Here is a 23,957-nt window from a genome sequence, read left to right on the forward strand (position 1 = left end):
GTGGAAACCTGATACAAGACAAATGGGCAAAGGACGAATAATTCAGTAAATGATATTAATTTAATCAAAAGGTAGATTGACTCCAGATTGCATTGGATCATAAAAGAAATTTATCCTATAGGCATTGAGAATTTAATGAAAGTTTTAAAAATATGAAGTGGTTGGGGCTTCCCTGGTGGCGCAGTGGTTGAGCGTCTGCCTGCCGATGCAGGGGATGCGGGTTCGTGCCCCGGTCCGGGAAGATCCCACATGCCGCGGAGCGGCTGGGCCCGTGAGCCATGGCCGCTGGGCCTGCGTGTCCGGAGCCTGTGCTCCGTAATGGGAGAGGCCACAGCAGTGAGAGGTCCGCGTACCGCAAAAAAAAAAAAAAAAAAAAGAAGTGGTTGTAATTCTTTTTTAGAAAGAGGACGTAGTATAGCCTAGGGAACAGAGCAAGCTTTGCTACCAGACAGATGTGGGTTCCAGTCTTGGCTCTGACACCTAGTAGCTCTGGGGCCTTGGGCAAGTAAATCACTTAAACTCTCTTTGTCTCATTTCTAAATCATTGTTGTAAAGACTGAAGGTAGTGTTTGAAAAGTACCCATTACAGTGCCTGTTAATAAGTGGGTACCCAATATGTTGTAGCTAGGAAAAAATAAAGCATGTGTGGAGGAAGATTTTCAAGGGGAGAAAAATTTTGAGATAAGTTAATCTATCCAGAAGACTCTTACAGTAATATAAATGAAAGATGAGTGTGATAGGTGAGGAATAGTATTTAATTTGTGTCTCTTATGAGTGAGTTTGAGCAGCTTTTCATATACAGTACTAGAGAAACATATTCCAAATGAACTAAAGATTTAAATGTAAAATAGAAACCATAAAAATAAATGTTTGCAAAAGCAGGCTTCTCGGAATTCCCTGGTGGTCCAGTGGTTAGGACTCGGCGCTTTCACTGCCGGGGGCCCTGGTTTGGATCCCTGGTGGGGAAACTTAGGTCTCACAAGTGGGAGCATCAGTTGGTACAGTTCCCTAGAGGGCAGTGTGGCCATTATTATTAGCATTAGAGATGCACATGCCCTTTGATCCAGCAGGTTTACTTTTAGGAATTAACCCTACACATATACTCAAAGACATATACAAGGGTGTTGATTGTAGCATTATTTTTGCAGAAGCTTGGAAACAATGTAAACATACCTTTTTAAGGGGCTGGTTGAATGACTTACATTATTTCCATAAGTTGAAATACTGTGTAACTGTTAAAAACAGTAAGGCAGCTTTAATAGGCACTGATGTGAATGAGCTCAAAATATTATATTTAAAAAGCATGGTGCAGAACTGTGTGTATAGTGTCCTCTATTCATGCTGCTGGTTTCTTTAATCTTTTGATGTGCATAGAATAATGTTGACAGGAAACTGTAATAGAAGCTGTAATAACTATTGGATAGGAAGGAAACTTTTTACTGAGTTCTTGTTGGAATTTGTAACATGTGCTACAATATTACCTTTCCTGGTTTCAGAATTTTTTTTAAGTATAGATAACCGTTAAGTAAAAATTCCCCTGTCCTGGCTATCTCAGTGTCCATCCCATAGGCACCTATTGTTAACATTCCTACTATGTATGTAAACACAGATGATACACAAGATTTCTGGTCTGTTTAACAAAATGGAATCATAGCATATATGGTTTTTCTACATCTTTTTTAATCATTATATATTGCATAGCATTCCATGTCATGTAATCTATCTAACAGCTGTTTTAAAATTAGGGTATAATGTGCAGAAAAACAAATATAGATGTACAGCTTCATGTAACTACCACCCAGGTCAAGTAATAAATCATTTTCAACATGCAGAAGCCCCTCTCATACCCACTCACAGTTACTACTTCTTCCCTTCTTCCTTCCTCAATATTAGCATCATATATAGTTTTCCCTGTTTTTGAATTTTATATAAATGGAAATAGAATATGCTTTCTTCTGTGTTTGGCTTCTTTCATTCAACATTTTACTTGTGAGATTCATTCGTGTTGTTGCATGTGGTCATAGGTCTTTCATTTTCATTGCTGAATACTGTTGCATTATATGAATATTCCACAATTAATTTATCCATTCTACCATTGGACATTTGAGTTTCTAGTTGGGAGCTGTTACGCATAATGCTGCTATGGACATTCTTGTATACGTTTTTTTTTTTTTAATTTAAGCATAGTTGATTTACAATGTTGTGTTAATTACTGCTACACAGCAAAGTGATTATTGTACATAATATACATCCTTTTTTTAAAAAATTCTTTTTTGTTATGGTTTATCATAGAATATTGAATATAGTTCTCTGTGCTATACAGTAGGATCTTGTTTATTCATCCTGTATATAAAAGCTTCCATCTGCTAACCCCAACCTCCCACTCCATCCCTCCCCCAACCTCCTCCCCCTTGGCAACCACCAGTCTGTTCTCTGTTTGTGATTCTGTTTCTGTTTCATAGATAGGTTCATTTGTGTCATATTTTAGATTCCACATGTAAGTGGTATCATATGGTATTTGTCTTTCTGACTTCACTTAGCATGATAATCTCCAGTTGCATCCATGTTGCTGCAAATGGTATTATTTCGTTCTTTTTTATGGTTGAGTAGTGTTCCACTGTATATATGTACCACATCTTCTTTATCCATTCATCTGTTGATGGACATTTAGGTTGTTTCCATGTCTTGGCTGTTGTGAATAGTGCTGCTTTGTATAAGTCTTTTTTTTCCCCCGTACTGCACAGTTTGTGGGATCTTAGTTTCTCGACCAGGAATCGAACCTGTGCCTCCTGCACTGGAAGCGCAGAGTCCTAACCAATGGACCACCAGTGGTCTAGGGTTATTCCTTGTATAATTCTTTTCAAGGTGATGTTTCAGCTGATTCTCCTACCAGCGCAGTATGAGATTTTGTTCCTGTGTTTATACATCTTCACTAACACTTGGTGTTGCCTGTCTCTTTTAATTACCCATTCCAGTGAGTGTGAAGTAGTATTTCATTGTGGTCTTAATTTGTATTTCTCTGATTAATAATGAAATAGAGGTATCAACTGTTCATTGGCCATTTGTATTTTCTTTTTTATGAAGGGCCTGTTCAAGTTTCTTGGCTCTTTTCTATTAGGTTGTCTGTCTTTTTCTTACTGATTTTTGTAAGGTCTTTATATGTTCTAGATACAAGGTCTCTGTGAATTATATGTGTTGCAACAAGTAAGTGTCCTACTCTGTGGCTCACCGTTTCATCCTTTTCACTTATGGTTAGTGTATTTTGTGTACTGTTGAGGAAGTCTTTGCCTGCCTAAGGTCATGATGATATTGTCTTATGCTACCTTCTAGAAGCTTTATTATTTTTCCTTTTTAAATTTAGATCTATAATCCTCTTGAAATTGACTTTTTTTTTTTTTTTTTTTTTTTGCGGTACGCCGGCCTCTCACTGCTGTGGCCTCTCCCGTTGCGGAGCACAGGCTCCGGACGCGCAGGCTCAGCGGCCATGGCTCACGGGCCCAGCCGCTCCGCGGCATGTGGGATCTTCCCGGATCGGGGCATGAACCCACATCCCCTGCATCGGCAGGCGGACTCTCAACCACTGCGCCACCAGGGAAGCCCTTGAAATTGATTTTTATGTGTGATGTAAGGTAGGGATCAAAATTAGTATTTTTCCATCTAAATATCTATTTGACTCAGCAACGTTTATTGAAAGGCCCGTCCTTTTCCTATTGCTCTGCAGCACCACCTTTGTCATAATTTGTGTCAGTATATCTGTAGATCCATTTCTGTTGATAGATTCTGTTTTGTTGCACTGGTCTGTTTTTCTGCCCCGTGCCACACAGTCTTTAAGTTTTGATATCTAGTAGAGTAAGTCATCCAACTTTCTCATTTCTCTCATTCCTCTTGAGAATTGTCTTGGATCTTGGCCCTTTGCATTTCTATATAATTTTATCATCTTGTCAATTTCCATACCAAAAACTTTGCTAAGATATTGATTGGGATTGCCCTTAATCTACCAATTATTTTGGAGAGAGTTGACATTTACAATATTGAATCTTGCAGTCCATGCACATGGGGTAGTCTTCAGTTACTTACATCATCTTTAACTTATCTGTGCAGTGGTTTTACATATTTTTTATTACATTTATTCCTAGGTACATGTTTTTGATGCTATTATAAATAGCATATTAGAAATTTGTTACTGATATATAGTAATACAACTGATTTTTGTATTCAGAAAATTTGCTAAATTCTGAATATTCATCTGTATATTCTTTAGGATTTTTGTATGTACATCATGTTGTCTACAATAATAACAGTTTTTTTTTTCTTTCTTTTTAATTCTAGTATTGTTTTTTCTTTTTAGTTTTTTAGAAATTAATTTTTAAAATTTATTTATTTTTGGCTGTGTTGGGTCTTTGTTGCTGCGCGCGGGCTTTCTCTAGTTGCCGCAAGCGGGGGCTACTCCGTTTTGGTACACGGGCTTCTCATTGCGTTGGTTTTTCTTGTTGCGGAGCACGGGCTCTAGGCATATGGGCTTCAGTAGTTGTGGCATGCAGGCTCAGTAGTTGTGGCTCGTGGGCTCTAGAGCGCAGGCTCAGTAGTTGTGGCGCACAGGCTTAGTTGCTCCACGGCATGTGGTATCTTCCTGGACCAGGGCCAGGGCTGTCACCCATGTACCCTGCATTGGCAGGCAGATTCTTAACCACTGCGCCACCAGGGAAGTCCTTGAATATTATCTTCTTACATACTTTTTTGTTGTTTTGTTTTACTGTCAGACATTGGAGGGGTGGGGGGACAATGACTTGAAGCTCTGAATGATAGTATCTTCCTCCAGAGAGGTCTGTCTTTTGCCTCTGGCAGGCAGCTAGGATTGGGACAGATTACCCCTGTACAGTTGGAACTGACATGATTCTGAGTTGGTTGTCAGTTCTTGTGAGGGCTGGTTTATTTCTGATTTGCCCTGTACCCTACTATGTAGCCTTTGGGATTCGAACCAAAAGCCTAAGGTGTATATTAGGGCCCCTCTACTTTGCAAAGCCCTGAATTCCGGTTTTTGTCTTCCCAGCCCTACAGGGCTGCCGAAAGCTTTTCTCAGCCTCTCAACTGCAGCTTTTACTTTTGGAAGGAGCAGTCGCCCTGAGGCTCCTCACCTGCTGGCTCCTCTCCTCTGTCTTACCTCCACAGTGTCTCACTGCCTTGGAAGCTCTCCATACCACCATACCTTCAAACATATGTATTTTATATTTTCTTCAGCATTTTTTGTTTGTCCTCCACAGCAGGGTTGGTCTGAAACAACGTAGTCAATATGTAATAACCCATAATGGAAAAGAATCTGAAAAAGAATGTATACACACACATATATGTATGTATAACTGAATCACTTTGCTATACACCTGAAACATTATAAATCAACTATATATCAATAAAAACTAAGTAAATGGTGCTTATGCATTAAAAAACAAACAAACCCATAGCCTGAAACATGGTCAGATTTTGTTTTAAAGCACCCTCACCCCTGGTAGAGCCTGTGACGTCACTACGGCAAGTAATATACTCACTGACACTAATAGCTTCTGGGTGTTTTATTGTAAGTAGTTACCAGTCCCCTGTTTGTGTGTGATATTTGAATATATAATGCTGTCAGAAGGAGAAGTTCTAGAACGGCGAGCATAGTGTACTTTCAATTTTGATCATAATTATCTTTGAAATGGTCCATGGCATGAGTTATTTTAAATTATCAAGAAAGTAAGGAAGTCATTGGAAGCGGAGATTAGAGTAATATGAAAGTTCTTTATCTTGAAACTTCTCTTTCAAAGAAATGTGTACTGAAGCAGTAAACATGCCCAGTAGTCAACAGAGATGACAGCCCTTCTATTTGGTGCAAGTGGTAGTAGAGATATTTGACTTAATTGTATTTTTCCAGAGGAGCAGTAGTATATACCCAACCCACAGCTACCCAAACTAGAAGTTCTAGCTTTGATATTATAAAATCATTACAAATATTAGACTGGTGCCAATTAGAGAAAGTGAACTGTCCTTAGATCTCATTGTGCGTGACATTGATATCTTCGTAAGTCTTATATAAGACTTGTCATTTTCCAAAGTAGGAATAGTAACCCTGGCCTTCAAAACCTCAAAACCCTAGCTTGCATTTCTGACCCCATCCCTTATTATTCCTTTACATATACCCTATATTTAAGTCAAAGCAGCATATTTGTTATCTTGTAAGAGCACCTACTTCCTGCTTTGTTGCCTTTTCTTGTCCTGTTCTCCATCCGGAATCATGTGTCCATCCTACTGCAAGCCTGTAAAGTTTGTCTTTCTTCAGGTGTTTTTGTCAGATTATGAAGGACCATCACAAATGTCACCTTCATCCTTTATTATTCTTCTAACCGAACTCTGCATAATCTCTCTCTTCTTGGACTCCTTTTTAGAGACTTCATTCATCTCTTGTCTATTATAGTCAATTTGTGTACCATCCTATCTCTTTTCTAGATTATAAATTTATTGATGATGGGAATGGTCTTGCTTCTATTCTTTGTAAAGTATAAAGGATAGTACCTTTATGAAATAGGAACTTGACAAAAATTGAATTACAGTGCAGAACTAAATTGACTGCTGGATACATAGATTGTTTCTTTTTATGACTTGCCTTGGTATAGCCTTTGCCCACTTTTCATTTGATATGTTTATTATGTTTATATGGAATTGCAAGACTTTCACTTTTACATGTTAAGGATATTAACTTACCACTTTAGTTGAATATATCTACCTTTTAATTTTGTTTCTAGTTATGTTTTTATTTCATTTTGGAGTGTTTTTGTTTCCTGTCCACATACATTTTATTTCTAGTTTATGGAAACATTACTGTGGTTGAAAATTCAGATGGTACAGAGTATATAGTAAAGTCTCCTTCCCACATGGAGACATTTTTATTTAGAGAGGTTCTTAGTTGTCCTACGACAGTCTGTCAGTTTTCTCTCCTTTGTTTCTGGAATAGAAAGTCTTTTCCCTACCCCAAGTTATTTAAGAGCTCATTTGGTTTTTTTAAATAGTTCTTTATGACACCTGGATTGTGTGTGTGTATAGTCTATGAAGTAGAGATAGAACATTTTCCTCCTAATTGTTGAACCAGGTTGTCTTCCACCCTGGCTAAAGGTTAGAATCACCTTTGGCACTTCGTTAAAAATACAGGTGTGAGGCCTAAGCACTTGTTGTTTTTTCAGATGGCTGTCCTTTCTCGTTATTTACCTGAGCATAACGTAAAAAACTATTACTGATTTCAGCTTTTTCCTCAAGCTTATTCTGAGTCTCGGTTTCCTGACATTAGTCTTATGGAACTACTCTACTGCTTTACCACCTGTCTTTGATTTAAAACCCTCTTTACCTTTTTAAAATTTTTATGAAGTATTGTTGCCTCCCTGTTTGTGCTTATATGATGCAATTTTACTGAGTAAGAAATCACTAGAAGCTTCTCAGTAGGAAAATTGCCTATGGTGATAGTTCAGTATCTTTGTAAATAGGCCAGAGACAGTGAACCTATTTGCAGAGAGCTGCTCTTTGTCAAGTACTTTGCTGCTAGGCCTCTTCGAAGGAGGCAGAGATGAAAACAGACTACCTTTGCTATCAGGGGACTCCACTTGGTGAAGAGACAGATGCATGGATAATTATAACGATAAATACCACTGATGCTGCAAAAGTCATAGATGTCATGATCGTATATATGTGTGTGTGTATATATATATATATATTTTTTTTTTTTTTTTTTTTTTTTTTGCAGTACGCGGGCCTCTCACCGCTGCGGCCCCTCCTGTTGCAGAGCACAGGCTCTGGACGCGCAGGCCCAGCGGCCATGGCCCATGGGCCCAGCCGCTCCGCAGCATGTGGGATCCTCCCGGACCGGGGCACGAACCCGTGTCCCCTGCATCAGCAGGTGGACTCTCAACCACTGCGCCACCAGGGAAGCCCCGTGATCGTATATTTTAAAAAAATAAAGTTAATAAAGTAAAACTGAAAATTTAATGAGAGCAAAACTAAATTAGTTTATTAGCTTATCTTCATTGGAACAGTTTAATTTACTTTTATCATTTCCACAGACAATATAGAGTAAACGTGTATGCACATCATAGCTCTAAACCATTACTGAATGTGACAGTCCCCTTTTTAATATACGCCAAAAGTACATTCATTCCTTCTACATTTATTAGTTAGCGTTCCGTTAGTTTTTCAGGCTTTTTCTCCTGTAGTTAATACTGGCAATTGACTTTCTTTTCAGGAGCCTTCCTTCACAAAGAAATATTTTTTTAGTTACCTAAAAGGAGATTTTATATGCAGTGATAAATAGAACCACAGCATTATATTGAAGGTCAGATGATAAACTATCAACTAGGGTCAGTCACGTTATTTGTGTTTGCCTTTTAGCTGTGGAAGAGGAGTGGACCCGGTTCATCTCCCTTCTCTAGCCCAGCCTCATCCCGCTCCCAGACACCAGAGCGGCCAGCAAAGAAAATAAGGTAATCCATTATTGTTTGCTGCGTGGATTACTGAGCGGTCAGGAAAAGAGGGACGTTTACTCGGCTGTTAGGCTTTCTGCAACTCTGATTTGGAGGATCAAAGAAATTAACATCCAGAGGACAGGGAAAGGCCCGCCTGAATCGCTCTCATCTCTTACAGTTCTTTTGTACCAACTGTAGAGGCCTCTGGCTCTCTTCCTCACACTGTAGCGTGAGTGACAGGGGTGCAAGAGTAGAGGCCACACAGAATAGAATGAACAGAGCAAACGATGTCATCGGGCAGCGGACTTCCATGTTTTTGACTCCAGCTGACCTTCTAGGTACCTACAGTCAAGTTGAATGTCACTCTGTTAGGGATCAGATCTGTGACTAGAACTTTCAGGGACTTGGTGGGTTGTAAGTAAGGTTTTGAAGATCACTGATTTGTGCTTGTTGTAAGACAAAGGTTTCTCCTTGGTTTCCATGAACTGCCTCCATTCTTTTCTGTTGGAATTTTCTTTTGACTTCTTTTATTTTTTCTCCTGGCATACTGAGGTCTTATATCATGGTTGTTCTAGACCAGTTGGTAGGTAAGCAGGTACAAGAAGTTATCCAGTACTTTTTGTCAGCAAGTCTTTCTTAAACTTAATTCTGCCTTTTCCTCCTACAGAGAAGAGGAGCTTTCTCATCATTCTAGTTCTTCAACTCCATTGGTAACAGACAAGGAGTCCCAGGGAGAAAAGGGTGAGTTGATGAATGCACTAGGGTGGCTTTTGGTGGTGGAAGTGTTGAGCATTGCCTTGTGGACGGCCTGTTAGATACAGAGACAGGAGTTTCTGTCCTTCAGAAATTTATAGTCAGGTAAGGGAGAAAGGTGACACAGACAGGTACAGTATAACGTGTGGTAACGGTGGGCTACAGATAAGCTTAGGTTGAGGTATCTGTGACCAATCCAGATAATTATTGTCCAGCAAGCAGTTGTATACCTGCATTTGGAGCAATTCTGCCTTTATATCCTCTTGACTATATAATCTTTTTTTTTTTGTGCGGTACGTGGGCCTCTCCCACCATGGAGCGCAGGCCCAGCAGCCATGGCCCATGGGCCCAGCCGCTCCGCGGCCTGTGGGATCCTCCCGGACCGGGGCACAAACCCGTGTCCCCCGCATCGGCAGGTGGACTCCCAACCACTGCGCCACCAGGGAAGCCCTTGACTATATAATCTTTCAGACACCATCCAAGAGCCCAAATCATGGAAGATCGAATCTTTCAGAGATACCCATTGAAAACTCAATGTTAAAAATGGGATAGGGCTTCCCTGGTGGCACAGTGGTTGAGAGTCCGCCTGCTGATGCAGGGGACACGGGTTCGTGCCCCGGTCCGGGAGGAGCCCACATGCCACGGAGCAGCTGGGCCTGTGAGCCATGGCCGCTGGGCCTGCGCGTCCAGAGCCTGTGCTCCGCAACGGAAGAGGCCAGAACAGTGAGAGGCCTGTGTACCACAAAAAAACCAAAACAAAACAAAATTTATAAAAATGGGATAGACAAACCTATCCATTTCTGGCAGAGAGGAGGAAGAAAACAAGTCTTTCTTTTTTTTTAGTTGCAGATAAAACCACATGTAAGAAACAGAACTCGTGGAATTCCCCATCAACACCTGGCAGCTCTGGGCGGCGTAAACGGAAGGTTCAGTTGCTGCCCTCCAGGCGAGGGGACCAGCTGACCTTGGTATGGTCTTGTCCATCTACCTCTGCCCACCCCCACTTAACTCTGTCTTAGGAAGGCTAAATATAGGATTCTTCCAGTTTCTCCTGATTGACAACTTCTTTTTCTCTTTGGTAGCCTCCACCTCCCCAGCTTGGTTATTCAATCACTGCTGAAGACTTAGACTTGGAAAAGAAAGCTTCTTTACAGTGGTTTAACAAGGTCTTGGAGGATAAGACTGGTAAGGAATGTAGATCAGTTTCACACCCCAGAGAGGGTTTGTTTCTTTTGGTTTTATTTTGGTCTTTCTCATCTAGGAAGTCCATTTGGGTTCTCAGTGGAATCTGGAGAACAGTGAGCACTGAGACTGAAGGGAAGCCTTTCTAAATGAGTTGTCCTGAGGCCCTGAACTCCCCGTGCTCCATGATATGCCACTGGAAAGAATTCCCAAACAAGGGAGGACAATGTCATCTTTTCTTTCTTCCCTAGATGCTGCCTCAAACTCTGTCACTGAGAACCCACCTACCAGTCAGTCTTCTTTCACTTTTACCCTGCCTGCTGCTGGGACTGCTTCATCCCCAGCCTCCCTCCCAGCCCCAAGCACTAACCCACTGTTGGAGAGCTTGAAGAAGATGCAGAATTCCCCAGGCCTACCATCCCTCCCCGGTGAGTGGGAGAGCTTACTTTAGAGCACGTAACGACATCAGCCTTTGTTTAGGTGGAAGTAAAAGCACCGTGCCCATCAGTTGCTGGAAATTGCTGCAAAGGTTGAACCTATTCTGACTTCCCAAACCTGAGCTGGTGCAGGCTTAAGAGCTTTAGAAATCTGTAGTCAGGACATTTAGGGAAGGGCTGCGACACTTAAAGCTGGGGAAGGCAGCTTAGCTCTGGTAGCCAGATAGCTCTTGATTTGAAACCCAGTCCCTTAGCTGCTCCGAGCCTTGTTGTCTTCATCTGTAAAATAAGAACAGTGCTCACCTCATGAGGTGTCCCTGAAGTATAAACGGTCACATGGTTAAGGTGTCTTGTCACATGCTTGCTAGACGGCAGGCACAAGGTAATAGGCTTCCAAGGACCTGCTGGCTGTTCCAGCCCCTTGCCTTCTTGGCACTGCATATATACACACTCCTCTACTGCACTTCATCATAGTGTAGAATATATTAGGTGTTCAGCCTCTCCCAGGGCTCATGGGCAGAGACCATCTCATTCATGGTCATATGCTCTGTACTTAGCGCCTGGTGGGTGAATGTAATATAGTACATCTTTGTTAGATGAATAAGGTATATCTACATAATTAATTGGACTTGAGTTCAGGTAATTGGATTTTTCTCAGTTTCTACACATTTAACCCCCAACTGGGCCAGGTTTTATCCTCTTCTGTTTTTCTTATGACCTGTGAAGGGTAGAAATTATGAACACTTCTTTGACTTTCAGGAATGGACAGTTTAAAGGCCTGTGGTATAGATTTAGTCGTAATTGTTGACTGTTGAATCCCTAGCACTGTGCTAGGCATTGAACACTGCATCATGTTTGAGATATTCCAAATTCACTTTCTCTACTCTTCTTCCCAGAATCTGCTGGCGTGGCAACCACTGTGGCCCATTCGCCTCCGAAGACACCCAGCCCTCTGGCCCCTCTGGGCTCTTCAGAGTCAGCACCCCTTCCAGGCACCTCCGAAGACTCCAAATCCACCACCACTTTCTTGGGGCTGACCCCTGCTTCTTCCCCAGGACCAGTCACTGACGCCAAGTCACCTCCGGACCCTCAGGCTGAGACATCTGCCAAATCCCAAGCCCCGTCCGCCCCGTCTCCCAGCCCCAAGCAGAGTATTCTGTTTGGAATGCTGAGCACCCCACCTGTTAACCCTCCTGCCTCTGCGGCCCCTGCTGTGTCTTCAGCATCTCCCATGTTCAAGCCCATTTTTGTGGTCCCACCTAAAAGCGAGAATGAGGGCCCCTTGCCCTCTAGCCCTTCCAAGGTCACAGCCGCGGCATCTTCCAGCTCAGCCGTCCCCATGACGACTAGCAGCCCACCCCTCACTTTCAAGCCTATCTTTAGCAACATGGGGCCACCTGCATCTGTGCCCATGTTAACTCCCTTCTCCCTCAAGCAAACAGCTACTCCAGCCACTACCACGAGCGCCCCTCTCTTCAGCGGCCAGGCTGGCGCCACCTCTGCAGTGGTGTCCATGACCACAGCCAGCGCCTCCGCAGACTCTGCTCCGAAGCCCGCGTTCAGCTTCGGTGTGCGCACCGCGACCAGCACCCCGAGCAGCGTGACTAGCACCACCGCTTCCGCCTCCCAGCCCTTCCTCTTTGGGACTCCCCCTGCTTCCGGTGCCAGCTTCACCCCAGCCGTGGGCCCCATATTCCAATTTGGCAAGCCTCCCGCCATGCCCGCTTCAACAGCAGTCGCCACCTTTGGCCAGTCCCTTCCCAGTGCCGCCCAGACCGCCCCCAGCAGCAGCAGCAGCAGCAGCAGCACAGCCAGCTTTAGTGGCTTTGGCAGCACCCTCACCGCCTCAGCCCCAGTCAGCAGCAGCCAGCCCACGCTGACGTTCAGTAGCACCACCGCCCCAGCGTTCAACATTCCCTTCGGCCCGAGCGCCAAGCCACCTCCCCCGTCCTACCCAGGAGCCAACCCCCAGCCCGCCTTCGGGGCTGCGGATGGGCAGCAGCAGGGGGCTGCCAAGTCGACCCCTGTCCCCAGCTTCGGCAGCTCTTTCACTTTCGGGAACTCTGCAGCCCCGGCCCCGACTGCGGCTCCAGCGCCAGCCCCGGCCCAGCCAGCCTTTGGTGGCACTGCGCAGTCGGCCTTCAGCGGTCTGAAGGCCACGGCCTCTGCCTTTGGCACCCCTGCCAGCACCCAGCCAGCCTTTGGCGGCACCACAGCTGCCTTCTCCTTCGGTGCAGCCACCACCTCTGGCTTTGGAGCTACAACCCAGACCGCCAGCAGTGGGACCAGTAGCTCAGTGTTCGGCAGCACAACACCATCGCCCTTCACATTTGGGGGACCGGCAGCCCCAGCCGGTGGTGGGGGCTTTGGGATCAGTGCGGCCACCCCAGGCACCAGCTCTGCCTCTGGAGCGTTCGGCTTTGGAGCGGGACAGAGTGGGACCACTGGCAGCACGACCCCTTTCGGGGGAGGCTTGAGTCAGAACAGCTTGGGCGCGCCCAGCCAGGGCACACCCTTTGCCTTCAACGTGGCCAGCACGCCGGACAGCAAACCTGTGTTTGGAGGTAAGGTCAGGAGTTGACTTGGTCTGCTGTGCGGCGTCTGTTCTTGGGGAGCTTTACGTTGTGGTAGTGAAGAAACAGGTGTTAAATGTGTAAATAGTGTGGCAGGTAGCAATAAAAGTATGTGATTGATGACTGTGGAGGGATGCCTTTCTGAGGAAGTAACAAATTTAACCTCCCAAGAAGAGCTTGGGCTGTGGCTGGGGGGAGGTGTGTGTGAGGGCCGCCTGTTGCAACTCACCAAGTAAAGCAGCAGGGGCGGTGGCCCGGAGGTTCTCTGAGGCTGAGGAAAAGCAGGAGCCGGAGTTGCTGCGGTGGCGAGCGGGGAGCCAGTGCAGTGCCTGCAGGGGAGGCGGGAGTGGGGGGAGAGACGGGGGCCAGGCTGGGCCCCAGGAAGCCAGAAAGACGCCCGCCCCAGCCTGGCCCCCCACCCCCACCCCGGGACGAGGAAGAGCTGGGAGAGCAGGCGGCCCTCCCCGCGGGACTGGTGCGGATGGCAGCACTCAGTGAGGGCGGGGCGTTTTCTGGTGGCTGAGTCCCAGTGGGCCCCGGGGGGAGATCAGGGGACCCACCGGGTGGAGGGGAGGAGACCGGTGAACAAGGAGAAGAGGCATAACGCTTCTAGTCCTGGTGGAAGGGAGGTAACCGGGTCAGGCTACAGGTGGCGGTCCACTGACGGTCGCTGTGTCTGGTGGCCAAGGGAATGCAGAGGCCCTACGCCGTAGGTGGTCAGAAGGCAACCTGAGGGGCTTGTCTCCACCGTGGCACAGCTGTTAGCAGGCTGGGAGGCCCACCTGGGGCAACGCGTGTTAAGGCCTCCTTCCAGTAGGCTGAATGGGAGCTAAGGGGCCCTGCGGGGAAGGCCCTGCTGGGAGCAGACCCCCCCCCCCACTAGGCTTATAACCCTCTGCTTTGAGGCCCTCTGCTCACCGGCCTGGTCTCTACAGTTCTCTGCTGTCTCTTCATCCTAGGCACCTCCACACCCGCCTTTGGTCAGAACACCCCTGCTCCTGGGGTGGGCGCATCAGGCAGCAGCCTCTCCTTTGGGGCATCCTCAACACCCGCCCAAGGCTTTGTCGGAGTTGGACCTTTCGGTAAGCGGCCAGTCTCCTCGTTGCCAGTGTGACCTGTGTATCTCCTCTCTGAAGATGGGGTGGGGTGGGCTGGCAGCTCCGGCTCTCCGAGCGCTGTCTGGGAGTCCAGCACAAGCCAGGTTTGGAGTTGGGCAGCAGAGATGAGAAGGAGCCAGACTGCTGGGACGCCAGGTAAAAATGCCTTCCTGGGCCTTGCTCCCAGCCTATCTGTGGTCTTGGGATTTTGCCTTTTTAATAAGCCCTCCCCCGGAAGAATTGCTAGAGCTTGGCGAGGCTTTCTCCCAGCATCCGGTGTTCTTTAGAGACTGCTCTCAGGTAGCAGCTACCCTGATGAGATCTTGTTGAATCTTTCCAGGATCGGCGGCTCCCTCCTTTTCCATTGGTGCGGGATCCAAGACCCCAGGGGCTCGACAGCGACTGCAGGCCCGAAGGCAGCACACCCGCAAGAAATAGCCTTTGCCCCTGCCCCCCACACCCCCGCCTCCCTTGCCCAAATCTGGACCTCAGCACCTGCTAGGAAGAGCCTCTGACCCTTCCAGTTCCATAACGCAGACCTGCCCCAGACCTCTGGCTTCGGCCACCAGGGAGGTGGTGGCAGCCCCAGGGGCTGTTTCCCTCTTCCAGGAAGCAGAAGCCTCGGGCCTTTCGAGGGAGGAGGGGGAGGCAGGATGTGGCGGGGCAGAAGCCTATTACTACCTTACTTGAACAGTTCCACTGGTGAGGCTGGAGAGAACTAAAGAAACATCTGTACATATCGTCCACTGCCTTCCCTGACTCTCGTTTAGTGTATGAGCTTGGTCAGGCGGCCTCCCTTCCCGCCTTTTCCCTGAGAGCCAGCTTTGCCGGAGGGCAGCAGGTAGAGCCCTCACCCACTTGCATCTCTGATATGCACTTGATGGGATTGGGGGATGGATTATCCCTAAAACTTTACCTTGCTTGGCTTGGCTATAAAAAGTGGTTCTCCCCCTCTGGTCCCATTAGGGGATTCTGTTTCCCCATTTCTCGCTGCTTCATCCCTTACTGGTTCCTTGCAGGATCGATTCCATTTAAAATGATCCTGACTCTAGCTTTGCCTTTGGAGACCCCAGCGGGTGCTGCTCCTGCTGTTCCACTTCCTCCTGCCAAGTCCGAGCCGCTGTTTCATCCCCGACCCTCTCTGCCAGTTTGGCCCCTAAAAGCTTGGTGGCTCAAGACTGTTAGCCTGGCAGACCCAGGGGTGATACCTTCCCCAGGAGAGGGAAGCTCCTGGAGCAGGCAGGACGCCCCCGCTGCTTTCAGCTGCCTCCTTGCCCACCGTCCCCGTTGGCCTCATTGGGCTCGTCTGCCTCTCCGGGATCGTATGTCTAAAGCCTTGTCCTGTGTTATTTTGTCTGATGCTCACGTCTATTGCTCTTTGAATCGAGTTTGGAGGAAGAACTGAATTGTATGAGTGGCGGCATGTTGGTAGTGCCGGACTTACCTGTTTCTCAAGTTCCTGGGGCCTCGCTAATTGAATGTGGAAAGTAGCACCACTTATGGCTACAAGTGCCGAGTCCTGAATTTTCAAATGGTGTTTTGACTTTAAGGGCTGGCAGCCCAAGGAGGATGGGTCTGAGGGGAAGCAAAGGCCTCTTCCCTCTGCTGTTTCTTTCCCACCTGCCTAACTTCACCGTAGGCTAGATCACTTGTAGTATCTGTTAGAAAACCTAAATTAACCACATTTTAAAATGGTATCTTACTTCCTCCACCCCTTCCTTCCTTCTTCCTTGGTTCCAAAACCACATACCCCAGGCCCAAAACCCTTGCTGCCATGCCCATCCTCTTTGGGAGAAGTATGAATGCGTGTGTCTAAATTAAAAGGAAAAATATTTAAACATTTTTTAACAAAATAAAAATTTATTTTTGTATTTAAGCTAAATTGCCTTTTAAATTCCTTCAAGCTTGGTTCATTGAGGTGGTTAAGTATAAATGCTATTGACTAGAAATTTAGCTGTATAGTTAAGTTATGCCTGTGTGAAGAAGAGGCTCAAATGCTGTCCCAGGCAGCTTTCCTGAGGGACTAGAGCTCCTTCCGGAAACACAAAATGTAATTCTTATTTTATAAATAATGTGATGTAGATGTAACTAGTCCCCCTCCCCTTGGTGAATGAGCGTGAATGTTGTGTGGCAGGCAGGGGACTGTGCCTCCCCAGCCCCAAGGAGAGCTCTGTTAGTACTTAACTGTTGTGTGTGGAGCTGAGGAGGGACCCGAGCCTCAAACACCTGCGCCTATACCTTACATAAGGTAGCCCCTCTCAGCTTAGTACCTGCAGCTACAGCTAGGTAATTTACCTCAGTTCCACAGGCAGGACAGTTGATCCAGGAGCCCCCTGAAGCGGGCGTCCTGGCACAGCCTGAGTGTGAGCGCGTGAGTGCGGGTGTGGACATGTACGTGCACTGGACAGGGACGGGAGGCTGGGACTTTCCATTACAAATACAGACTGAATTCCTGTGAGTCTAGTTGGAATTTTTAGTATGAACGTGAGATTGTTCTCCTCGCTTATGTCATTAAAAAAAACTGTGATCTATCGTAGACCATGTCCTGCCTTTTATTTATGTGGGAAGCAGTGCATCTCACCAGCAAGAACAGAGCCCAGGGAAGGGACCCACAGCACAGGGATATCCGCTCTTTCCAGCTGGAGAAACGCGGTTACCAGTTTTCCTCCTCCAGCCATAAAAAGAGCCTTTGCAAACAAAACTGCTGCCTGGGGCTGAGGGCCTGAGACTAAGCTTGAGAGGAGGACCTGAGGGGTCAAGGCTCTGAGCACCTGCTACATGCCAGGCTGTGAGCTGGGAGCAGCTGTTGCTTTTCGCCGCCTCTTCTTTCTCTTTGGAGCTGGGTTGGGTGTAACTTCTGGGGCTGATGCTTCAGCCTGTGAGACGGAGCTGGAAGAAAAGAAGAGTGAGTTAGATGTGCCCCAATCCTCCAGCGTCTTCCAAGCAGGCCCCCTGCTCACTCACCTTGGCACCTCTACCCGTTCAAGTACAGCAGTGAAGAAGCCGCCAGTGAGCGTGGTCTCAGGGGAGGCCCGGAGGCAGTGCTCAGCACCTGGAAAAGTGCCAAGGCCTCGGTGCGGCCAGGAGGGGAGGACAGGAGCCAGCCTGCAGAGAGGAAATGGAACGGGCTTCTAAGTAAGAGGGCGGCCCTCGCCCCAAGACCCTGGTGGACACCCACTACCTGAAGGCTGCTGGGCTCTGCTGCAGGGCGGCTCGCACCACGTCTTCGTTCTCCTCCTGGTAGAGGGAGCACGTGGAGTAGACGAGGCGCCGCAGGGCGGGGAACGTGAGCGCGTGGCTCAGCGCCCGCTGCTGGAAGGCAGCCAGTGCTCGCAGGCGCTCCTGGCTCGGTACGCTGGTCCCGGGCTCCTCCAGCTGTCTGGTCAGCATCCCTAGGGAAGAGTGCTTTCACCACACGCTGCCTGATTTCGTATGAAATCCCCACATACAGATGAGCACATCTGACCATTCACAGGATAACATGAGCCAGAACTAAACCCGAGCCAGAACTAAACCCGAGGCCAAAACGAACGACCACCGCCACACACACCCCCATCCCCGCTCTAAGGCTGCTCTGGATCTGTGGGGCCCTTGGCCGCGTTTTCCCCCATCTCACCAGAGCCACTACAAGAAGGATCCAGCAAGATGTACTGGACCTGACGATAACGCTGGTCTGAGGGCGAGACCTCCAGGAAGTCCTGCTCAGCCAGCTCACAGCAAGAAACCCCGGCCCGGGCCAGCAGCGTAGCCGTAGAAGCCAGCCGCTTGGCATCCAGGTCAAAGGCAAAGATCTTCCTAGGGAGGAGGGCAGAGTTGAGGTGAACTGAGAATTTATGTAACACGTAAGAGCCCACAGGTCTGACACAGTGACACGTACCTGAAGTCAGGACACACAGAAAATCATACTTAAATGTCTTTAAATTCTCAATATTTAAAAAGGGTCAGTGGGGGACTTCCCTGGTGGTCCAGTGGTAAAGATTCCACCTTCCGATGCAGGGGACGTGGGTTCGATCCCTGGTCAGGGAACTAAGGTCGCACAGCCTGTGCACCACAATGACCGAGCTCGCGCACCTCAGTGAGAGCCCACGTGCCTCAAACTACAGAGCCCACGCCGCAACGAAAGATCCTGCACGCCTCAACCAAGACCCTGTGTGCCACAACTAAGACACGACACAGCCAAAAATAAATTAAAAAATTAAAGTGAGTCATGTGAAGTTTAAAACAAAGTTAAAAAAAGTAAAGGTCAGTGGTTAGAAATAACTGCCCAGGGCCCTCTGCCCCAAGGGCTAAGGGATTCACATCTCACACGTGTAACCCACTGGGAAGCTTAGGGAACTGCCCTAGGTCCACGAGGAAATATTTAAAGGGAAGACCTCCTTTCAGCCTTCATGACCTACTGGAGTTGAGTTCCTTATTTCTTCCTATAAAATATAGGATCAGACCCCACCCCACTCTGTCTGACCATGGCACTCACCCTTGGTTCTTCAGAAGGGCAGCCAAGTGACTGGTCTTATTGCCTGGGGCAGCGCATGCATCGATGACATGGGAACCTGGAGGTGGAGCCAGCAGCATGGCCGGGAGACAGCTCGCCTGGCGGCGCAGAGCACAGGGGCTGGCTCAAAGGGACCCCAGGCTGACCACTCCCCTCCCGCTCCTCCCATTTCCACCCATCCACCCTACCTTGTCTTGTAGGATGAGGTGACCAGCTTGGTACAGTGGATGTTCATGCAGATCTGTTCGGGCAGGAAACACGAGCAACTCCGGCAGCAAGGAATCCAGAAGAAAGCACTTCCCTTTGAGGGCCCGTACGTCCTCGAGGCTGCCGGGGAATAAGAGCTGTTCATGCCACATTTTCTGAACCCCTCCGTGCCAGGCAGCAAGCCAGACATTTCACATGTCACCTAACTGCTTATTTATGCAACAAACGGTTAAAACTGCTATGAGTAAATTAACAAGCTGATAAGATAGAGGCAGCAGTTAAGAGAACAGGCTTCTCAGGCCAGACTCTAGGTTCAGGATCCCACCTCCATCATTTACCAGTGGCGGCAGCACTGACACTTCAGCCTCTGTCTACAGTTCTGGAAAATGGTAGATCTCGTGAGGATTAAATGACATGCAAAATACTTAGGAAAATATTTTGCACAAATTAGACACTCACTAGCCAGTACTATTAAAACACAACCCTGGGGAGAGGGGCCTGGTTCAGGGAGGTAAATGCTGAGCTGATTCCTGATGTTCATATAAGTAACCTGAGGAGGTAAGGTGAAAACTGTACTCTCCACACTGCAAAGGAGCATTGTTCATTCACCTGACCCACGTAGAAAACAGGCCTAGAGAATAACAACTCAGAAAGCTATGAAGTAGCAGAGCTGGAATTCAAACCCAAACACAACCATTCTCTACCACCCTGGTCACTAAGCAGCATGCTAGAGGCAGATGGGGGAACATCTACAACAGATGGAGAGAGAGGGAGAGAGAAGAGGCAGCTTCCCAGAGCTGTCAAAGGACAGACCAGGAAGTAGGTGAGTGCAGGGAAGCCTGGGGTGAGGAGCAGCAACCACTGTAATAACAGGTGCACAGCGTGCATGGCAGATGGGCCTGGGAAGGAAGCAGGGGGCACAGCGCAATGGAGAGCCACGGGTTTTCAGCAGGGGAGTAAAGCATCAGATCTGGCTGCAGATCTCTGCAGCCAACACAAGGAGGACAAACATGACAAGAAAGTCTGGAAGTGGGGAGACCAGTTTAGGAGATTATTCTGCCAATCATGATAGGATATGATGCTTAAACCCAGGCAGTATCCAGGAGGACAAAAAGAAAGATGCTGAAGGCACAGTAATAAATGACTGAAAGGAGAGGAGGGAAGCATCTATGATGACTCAGTTTCTGCCTTGACCAAATGGGTGCATAATGGTGATATCTGTTAGGTTAAAACAGGGAATGCACAAGATGCCAGTGCCAGGAACGCAAGGATGGTTCAACACCCACAAAGTAATCAATGCGATATACACAATTAACAAAAAGGATAAAAATCACATGACCATCTCAACAGATGCAGAAAAAGCATTTGAAAAAATTCAACACCGGGCTTCCCTGGTGGCGCAGTGGTTGAGAGTCCGCCTGCCGATGCAGGGGACGCGGGTTCATGCCCCGGTCCGGGAAGATCCCACATGCCGCGGAGCAGCTGGGCCCGTGAGCCATGGCCGCTGAGCCTGCGCGTCCGGAGCCTGTGCTCCGCAACGGGAGAGGCCACAACAGTGAGAGGCCCGCGTACCACAGAAAGAAAAAAAAATTCAACATCCACTCATAAAAACTCTCAACAAACTGGGTATAGAGGGAACACACCTCAACATAATAAAGGCCATATATGACAAGTCCACAGATAAAATCATACTCAATGGTGAAAAGCTGAAAGCCTTTCCCCTAAGATCAAACACAAGGCAAGGATGCCCCCTCTCGCCACTTTCATTCAACCTAGTATTGGAAGTCCTAGTCAGAGCAGTCAGGCAATAAAAATAAAAAGCATCCAAATTGGAAAGGAAGAAGTAAAACTGTCACTATATGCAGATGACATGATTTTATATAAAGAAAACCCTAAAGAATCCACCAAAAAACTATTAGAACTAATAAATTCAGTAAGGGTGCAGGATACAAAATCAATATACAGGGAATTCCATGGCAGACCAGTAATTAGGACTCCGCACTTTCATTGCCAAGGGTGCGGGTTCAATCCCTGGTCAGGGAACTAAGATCCCACAAGACATGTGGCATGCCCCCCCCCCAAAATATATATATACGAAAATCTGTTACATTTCTATACACTAATAATGAACTATCAGAAAAAATTAAGAAAACAATCCCATTTACAATTGCATCAAAAAGTAAAAAATTCCTAAGAATAAATTTAACCAAGGAGGTGAGAGAGAGACCTGCACACTGAAAACTATAAGACATTAATGGAAAAAAACCTGAAGATCAAAAAAAAAAAAAAAAAAAACCTGAAGATCACACAAATAAATGGAAGGATATTCTGTGCTCATGGATTGGTAGAATTAATACTGTTAAAATGTCCATACTACCCAAAGAAATCCACAGATTTAACACAATCCCTATCAAAATTCCAATAGCACTTTTCACAGAAACAGAACGAACAATCCTAAAATTTGTATGGAAGCTCAAAAGACCATGAATAGCCAAAGCAATCTTGAGAAAGGAAGAAAAAAGCTGAAGCATCATGCTCCCTGATTTCAAACTATATTGCAAAACCTATACTGCAAAACCACAGTAATCAAAACAGTATGGCACCAAGGAGAAGGTCAAGGTGGCAGAGTAGGAGGATGCTGAGCTCACCTCCCCCCCAATGAACATAGCAAAAATACATCTACAATGTGGAGCAATTCCCACTGACAACAAACTGGAGACTAGCAGAAAGACTCTTATACAACCAAGGGTGTAAAGAAAAACCCACATGGAATATGGGTAGGAAGAGAAGCAATCAGGTCAGGACCTGTGCCCCTAGGAGGGGATAAAGAAGAGAGGGATTACACAATCCTCCTTGGGTTTCAGGATGCTGGCACCATCTGGGTGGCATCACCTGAAGGACCACATGGAAGCTGATTCCCTGCCACAGACACCCTCACTATTCATTACCAAGAGGAACTCCTATTGATACTGTGGTGTAATACTTGTAGACTTTTAAAAAATCAGTATTTATTAACAACCAGGAAAAAAATGGAGCTCATACTTAACATATGACTCCATGACTTGTTTTCCCATTTGCTATATTGTCAATAAACATTCACACCATCAATGTAAGCAGCTCCCTGATATTTCACAGTCTGGATAAAACCAAAATTTACTGAACCAAATACATATTGTTGGGATATTTTAGAATAAATGTAGATCGAGACCAATTTTCCCCTATTCGAAACAAAATTATGAACATTTCAGAAGTGCAATCTAACAATAAATGACTAAAAGCAAAATTGCTCAAAAAGGATACACAGGGCTTCCCTGGTGGCGCAGTGGTTAAGAATCCGCCTGCCAATGCAGGGGACACAGGATCAAGCCCTGGTCCAGGAAGAGCCCACATGCCACAGAGCAGCTAAGCCCACATGCCACAACTACTGAGCCTACGTGCCACAACAACTAAAGCCCGTGTACCTACAGCCCGTGCTCTGCAACAAGAGAAGCCACCACAATGAGAAGCCTGCGCACCACAACGAAGAGTAGCCCCCCTCTCACCGCAACTAGAGAAAGCCTGTGCGCAGCAACAAAGACCCAACGCAGCCAAAAATAAGGGTGCACAGGTGAGTGGTTCAAACCACATTATTAGGCACCACAGCCCTAGGGTCTGACACCAGGAAGATGAATCCCCTTAGCTGGTTTGAAAACGAGTAGGACTTACAGAACAGCTGTTAGAAACCTAGATTCCACTCATGAAAAACAAGCACATGCTTGCTTACTCCAGGGAACAAGGTGCAGGAAGCTGACTGAAACAGCCTGGGACTCTGGCTGGTTTCCTGCAAATGCCCCAGCCCAGTGCACACCCCAGCCCACGTCAAGCAGCTGCACTGATTCCTTGGCTCTGGCACAGCTCTACGCTAGGGAGAAGGCTGCCGGTGCCAAGGAGAGTGCACAGTTTGGGGGGTGGGGTGGGGACGAAGCCAGCTCAGACCTGGCATGGCATTCAGTTGGGGCAAGGGCAGCCATTACTGGCATTCGTAGAAGCAACAGATCAGGAGTGGTCTGGAGCTGACTGGCATGCCAGGACTGCCCCAGAGTGTGCCCCAGCCTGTGCCAAGCACCCACTCCAGCCCCTCTTGCTCCAGCACCACCCCCTCTGGGGCAAAGGTGCCATTGCTGGGAGCAGGGTAGAAAGCACACTTAGAGGAAACAGAACCAGTTCAGACCCAAACCTCGGCTTCAGCTCCAGTATCCTGGGACCAGACACCACTCTCAGTAGGGCAGTGACAGCCACTGAGAATAGGAAAAGCCCTGGCTCACACCTGGCTCTGGCTCTAGCTCTAGCCCCTCCACCTCCAGCCCCACCTCCCACCAAGGTGATAGCTGCCAGCACACCCTGGGGAAAGACATGACCTGTGCTTACTTTAGATCCAGTTCTCCCACCAAAGGCACTGGGCACACAGAGACTGCATAGTGATGCTCCCACACAAGGATACCCCTTCGAGACTGGGATAGGTAACTTTTTCACCTAATTTCATAAAGTTAAGCGAAATAAGAAGACAGATGAATTTGTTCCAAACAAAAAAAACAGGGAAAAAACCTGAAAAAAAACAACTAATGAAACAGATAAATAATTTACTAGATAAAGTGTTCAAAGCATTAGTAATAAGAGTGCTAACTGAACTAGGGAAAACAGACGAACACAGTGAAAATTTTTACAAGGAACTAGAAAATATAAAAAGGAACCAAGTC

At 47.0% G+C, this 23,957-nt stretch overlaps 2 protein-coding genes across 3 annotated transcripts in view; one reads left to right on the forward strand and one right to left on the reverse strand.

Moving 5' to 3' along the window:
- The window catches only part of POM121C (POM121 transmembrane nucleoporin C), a 49,731-nt gene extending 32,673 nt beyond the window's left edge, over positions 1-17,058 (forward strand). For both annotated transcript variants that reach the window (XM_067705882.1, XM_067705881.1), the window contains 8 exons: positions 8,407-8,498; positions 9,148-9,221; positions 10,077-10,201; positions 10,316-10,418; positions 10,667-10,843; positions 11,749-13,416; positions 14,385-14,507; positions 14,863-17,058. In XM_067705882.1, coding sequence (XP_067561983.1) covers positions 8,407-8,498; positions 9,148-9,221; positions 10,077-10,201; positions 10,316-10,418; positions 10,667-10,843; positions 11,749-13,416; positions 14,385-14,507; positions 14,863-14,960 — 2,460 coding nt within the window. In that variant the 3' untranslated portion in view covers positions 14,961-17,058. The remainder of the gene's footprint in view (positions 1-8,406; positions 8,499-9,147; positions 9,222-10,076; positions 10,202-10,315; positions 10,419-10,666; positions 10,844-11,748; positions 13,417-14,384; positions 14,508-14,862) is intronic.
- The window catches only part of NSUN5 (NOP2/Sun RNA methyltransferase 5), a 31,551-nt gene continuing 24,645 nt past the window's right edge, over positions 17,052-23,957 (reverse strand). The window contains exons 5-10 of the mRNA XM_067705888.1: positions 19,203-19,341; positions 18,997-19,112; positions 18,139-18,317; positions 17,704-17,914; positions 17,487-17,627; positions 17,052-17,411 (exon numbers count right to left, since the gene is read on the reverse strand). Coding sequence (XP_067561989.1) covers positions 17,297-17,411; positions 17,487-17,627; positions 17,704-17,914; positions 18,139-18,317; positions 18,997-19,112; positions 19,203-19,341 — 901 coding nt within the window. The 3' untranslated portion in view covers positions 17,052-17,296. The remainder of the gene's footprint in view (positions 17,412-17,486; positions 17,628-17,703; positions 17,915-18,138; positions 18,318-18,996; positions 19,113-19,202; positions 19,342-23,957) is intronic.

Source organism: Pseudorca crassidens, chromosome 15 (assembly GCF_039906515.1).
Source record: "Pseudorca crassidens isolate mPseCra1 chromosome 15, mPseCra1.hap1, whole genome shotgun sequence".
Classification (NCBI taxonomy): Eukaryota; Metazoa; Chordata; class Mammalia; order Artiodactyla; family Delphinidae; genus Pseudorca; species Pseudorca crassidens.